Consider the following 5162-nt stretch of genomic DNA (forward strand, 5'->3'; position numbering starts at 1 on the left):
ACTTGGGCCTTCCCAGGCCCATCAGGCCCATTGGGCCCTGACTGGCCCAAACCTTCATGTCTAGCCAACTCCTCTTGGCTCCTTCAATATGTCACCTCTTGCCTTCCTAGGCATGATTCCATCAGGATGGTTCTAATCTCACTGGTCTTTAAGGCCCCCAAGGTACCCCTATTATAGGGACCCAGTATCTCTGTCGCCGTCACCTGGCAAACTCTAAGGTCTGTCGCAGTATTTCGGGCTAGAGTAACTGGTTATCACCTTGAGTGTGATTTTCGACAAGGCTCGCAGGCTCCAAGGCCAAACTTGGGCCGGTCGTACGTCAACCACTCCCTATGTTTAATACCCTCATGCTCCCGGGTGTAGGGGGAACTGTTGTGTGCAAAGGTTTGTGTACAATTTTATTTTAAACAAGTGCGAAATTTAAATAAGCAAATAGATATCAAAGCCAAACAAAGAAAACAAACAAGGTAAAGGGGAAAAATATTTAAATTATTATTCTTATTTTATTAACTTCATCATTTATTTGGGCCTGACCCTCTTAAAACTTCCCCAGTGGAGTCGCCATCTGTCGCAACCCGAAAATTTTCGATCTTGCGACCTATGATTTAGACATCCTTTTAAAAGTCTCATTAATTAAGGGATGCCCGGACACCAGACTAATCCTTAATTAATGGTTTTGAAAATAGGTTCATGGAGTCGCCACCAATATTTTTCTCAAAACATTGGAAAAAGAAAGGTTTTTTTTAAAGATCCAACTATGGCCTTGATAACCAGAATTGGGTTCGGGAGTCGATTATGTGTAGGGAAGGTATTAAGCACCCTACAACGCCCTCAATCGGTACCCTATGATGAAGTTAACATGATAAGAATTAATAAATTAAATATTAAGTCCCCTTTATTAATATTTATTTACATGATTAAAATATAAATTAAGCAATTAACACTAAAATATCTACATTATGACATTTATTATAACAAAAAAAAAGATAAAGATGAGAAATAAAAGGAAGAGAAGAAGATTGACTAAAATACCTCTTGAACGAGCTTTATTGAATCTTCAAATATGGAGAAGGTGTGGCAACCTTTCACACTACAGTATGCCTCACAGATCTCAAGAAATACAATAAGGGGGAGAGAGAATATAGAGATGCGACACAAAACTCAAGAAATATAATAGAAGGGAGAGAAATAGAAAATTTTCGTGCTCAAAGGAGTCTTATTCGAAATTTCTCTGGCTGCCATGATAATTATGCCCAAAGCTTCTATTTATAGGAATCAGAAGGGGCCGGAACGGCCTATTCCAGATTCGGAACGGCCCGTTCTGGCCCAATCGTTATACGTAAATTATGCTTCCTGGAACGGCCCGTTCTGAAAACGGAACGGCCCGTTCCGGAGTGGCAATAAACACAAAAATCCCCTTTCCGGAATGGCCCATTCCAAATTTGACTTGTTTGGAATGGCCCGTTGTGGTATTGGAACGGCCTGTTCCAGCCTAGACCCTTTAGGCATTTTTGTCACATTGGAACGTCCCGTTCTGATATTGGAACGTCCCGTTCCGGTATTCAGAACGGCCTGTTCCGATTTTGGAACAGCCCGTTCTGGGCTATTAAAATCACCTTATTTGGCCTTTAAGCCTTTGGATGTCCTGTCTTGTTGTTTGCTCGCTTCGGAAACTCCTTCCCTTCATAACGAAGGTCCATTTCCTTGTTTGTGTGCCCCCCGGACGAAATTGGGTGTCTACAAAGACCATTCTATTTTTCGTGCTGAGATTCTTGATGATGTTATTGATGAGTATGCTTATGATTTTCATTCTTTGCATGATAAGAAACATTGTTTTCTATCTGATCTATATACTTCTCTTGCATGCACTGAATCTGATTATGTTTCTGAGTTTCATTTTGAATCTATTTCTGTATCCGACTTTGATTCTTGTTCCAAAAACAAATCTGATTTTGTATCTGATGTTTTGGGTGTTGTACCTCTGGATATTATTTCTTTAGAGTCATAATGCACTAACCATGTTTCAGGAAGTACACATGAATCTGACTTGCAGGTTGAGGTACATGCTGTGGAACCCTTAGTTCCTTCTACTGTTCAGCCATCACCGATTCCAGAATTAAAGCCTCTACCAGAAATCCTCAAGCATGCTTACTTGGAGGATGATGAGAAGTTGCCAGTGATCATTTCCACCTTCCTTGATGTTGTTCAAGAGGAGAAATTGTTGCACGTTCTGAAAAAGCATAAGAAAGCCATCGGTTGGACCCTGGCGGACATTCCTAGTATCATCCCATCCACTTGCATGCATAGGATACTCTTAGAGGATGGAGCTAAACCAGTCAGACAGCCCTAGAGGCGACTCAACCCTGTCATTTTGGATGTAGTGAAGAAGGAGGTGACCAAGCTTCTTTAAGCTGGGATCATTTATCCTATATTAGATAGTTAGTGGGTGAGTCCGGTCCAGGTGGTCCCCAAGAAGACAGGCCTCACTATTGTGAAAAATGAGAGGGATGAGCTCATTCCCACTAGAGTGCAAAACGATTGGAGGGTCTGCATCGACTACCAAAGGCTGAATCAAGCAACCAGGAAAGATCATTTTCCACTGCCTTTCATTGACCAGATGCTTGAGCGTCTGGCAGGTAAATCTCACTACTGCTTTCTTGATGGTTTTTCTGGTTATTTTTAAATCCATATTGCTCCTGAGGATCAAGAAGAAACCACATTCACCTACCTTTTTGGCACTTTTTCCTAAGGAGGATGCCCTTTGGCCTATGCAATGCCCCTTGTACCTTCCAGCGGTGCATGCTTAGTATCTTTTCTGATTTTCTTGAAAATGGCATAGAGGTTTTTATGGATGATTTCACTGTATATGGATCCTCTTTTGACACATGCTTAGATAATTTGGATAGAGTGCTTAATAGATGCATTGAAACTGATCTTGTTCTGAATTTTGAAAAATGTCACTTCATGGTAGAACAGGGTATAGTTTTAGGGCATATTATTTCTAGTAAGGGCATAGAAGTAGATCCTGCGAAAGTCTCTGTTATTTCACAGTTACCTTACCCCTCTTGCATGCGAGAGGTTCGATCTTTTCTTGGCCATGCAGGTTTCTATAGGCGCTTTGTCAAAGAATTCAGCAAGAAGGCCCTTCCGCTATCCAATCTACTACAAAAATATGTTGATTTTGTTTTTGATGACAGGTGTAAACAGGCTTTTGACTGCCTCAAGGAAGCACTGACCACCACTCCAATCATTCAGGCACCTGATTAGATAGTCCCATTCGAGCTGATGTGTGATGCATCCAATTATGCATTGGGAGCTGTCCTGGCACAAAGAGTTGACAAGTTGCCTCGAGTGATATATTATGCTTCCAGGACTTTGGACGCTGCCCAAGCAAACTAAACTACCACAGAGAAAGAGCTTCTTGCCATTATTTTTTCTCTTGATAAATTTAGATCTTATTTTCTTGGTTCTCGTGTTATTGTCTATACTGACCATGCAGCTCTGAAGTACCTACTGAAAAAGACTGCCTAGATTGATCAGGTTGATGCTTTGGCTCCAGGAGTTTGATTTGGATATTCGGGACAGGAGTGGAGCTCAGAATTTAGTGGCAGACCATCTCAGCAGAATTGAAAGACCTGAGGATAGTGCTGACGTCTTTCCCATCCAAGATAATTTTCCTGATGAAAATTTGTTGATTGTTTCTTCTATTTCTGTTTCTTCTACCACCTCGTGGTTTGCAAACATTGTTAATTTTTTAGTTACTTCTGTTTTTCCTCCCTTAGCATCACGAGCTCAAATTGATAAAATTAAGAGTGATGCTAAGCATTATATTTGGGATGACCCCTATTTGTGGAAGTTGTGCAGTGACCAGGTGATTAGGAGATGCATACCAGATCATGAGATTGATTCGGTCCTGCAATTTTGTCATTCTTCCGCACCAGGTGGCCATCTAGGCATTCAGAGGATAGCTCGCAAGGTGCTCGATTGTGGTTTCTAATGGCCCACCATCTTCAGAGATGCGTGGAAGATTTGTAGCACTTGTGAGCAGTGTCAGCGAGCAGGAGGATCCCTTACATGGAGACAGCAGATGCCTCAGTAGCCCATGCTATTCTGTGAGGTGTTTAATGTCTGGGGTATTGATTTCATGGGTCCCTTTCTTGTTTCTTTTGGTTTTTCCTACATTCTTTTAGTTGTTGATTATGTTTCAAAATGGGTGGAAGTCAAACCCACCAGAACTAATGATGCTCGGGTTGTTATGGATTTTGTTAGATCTCACCTATTCTGCAGGTTTGGAGTACCCAGAGCTATTGTTAGTGATCAAGGCACCCATTTTTGTAACAGATCTATGCAAGCTTTGCTCAAGAAGTATGGGGTAGTGCACAAAATTTCTACACCTTACCACCCCGAAACCAATGGGCAAGCTAAAATTTCAAACAGGGAGATCAAGAGAATCTTAGAGAAGATTGTCCAACCCAACAGAAAAGATTGGAGTAACAGGTTGGATGATGCTCTTTGGGCACATAGGACTGCCTACAAAGCACCCATAAGGATGTCTTCTTATCGGGTTGTCTTTGGCAAGGCATGTCATTTACCTGTTGAGATTGAGCATCGAGCCTACTGGGCTGTGAAGACCTGCAACTTCTCCATTGATCAGGCTGGCGAGGAAAGGAGGCTGCAACTAAATGAGCTTGATGAGATCCGCTAGGAAGCCTACGAGAATTCAAAATTCTACAAGGAGAAAACCAAGAAGTTCCATGATAGCTTGATAGCTAGGAAGGACTTCGTGGTTGGCCAGAAAGTTCTGTTGTACAATTCTCGGCTCGGACTCATGGGTGGTAAGTTACGATCAAAGTGGATTGGACCTTATGGTATGTAGACCCCTAAAATTGTCCGGGTCGGAAATAAGACTCGAAGACTCTCAAAGATCAAAGGAAAGTCAGCCAGAAGGACTCCCAGAAGACCATAGGATGACTATCTGTAGGTTTAGAGGTCTTAGAGTAGCCAAAAATAAGAAAGTGGGAGGTTTGGAGCTCAATACGGCCTCCTTGGAGTTCAGTACGGCCGTACTGCACATTTTGTACTACAATACGGCCGTACTGAAACCAATACGGCCGTATTGAAGTTTTTGTATTTCAATACGGCCGTACTGAATTCAATACGGC

The 5162-nt window shown here is 42.0% G+C and overlaps 1 protein-coding gene across 1 annotated transcript; it reads left to right on the forward strand.

The window, feature by feature from the left end:
• Window positions 1–4016: 4016 nt before the first annotated feature.
• On the forward strand, window positions 4017–4705 carry LOC145954898 (uncharacterized). The gene is made up of 2 exons (XM_083069586.1): window positions 4017–4117; window positions 4342–4705. Exons 1-2 carry the CDS (start codon window positions 4017–4019, stop codon window positions 4703–4705), a joined length of 465 nt encoding a protein of 154 aa, XP_082925712.1.
• The last annotated feature ends 457 nt before the right edge of the window (window positions 4706–5162 follow it).

The sequence above is a fragment of the Cajanus cajan genome, chromosome 1 (assembly GCF_000230855.2).
Source record: "Cajanus cajan strain Asha chromosome 1, NIPB_CcT2T_4, whole genome shotgun sequence".
Classification (NCBI taxonomy): Eukaryota; Viridiplantae; Streptophyta; class Magnoliopsida; order Fabales; family Fabaceae; genus Cajanus; species Cajanus cajan.

What these genes read in the sequence shown, in the direction of transcription:
- LOC145954898 (XM_083069586.1), top strand. Translation starts at nt 4,017, where the DNA reads ATGCGTGGAAGATTTGTAGCACTTGTGAGCAGTGTCAGCGAGCAGGAG. An exon ending in AGCCCATGCTATTCTGTGAG is followed by an intron (nt 4,118 to 4,341) that starts GTGTTTAATGTC and finishes TTTTTGTAACAG; the next exon opens with ATCTATGCAAGCTTTGCTCA.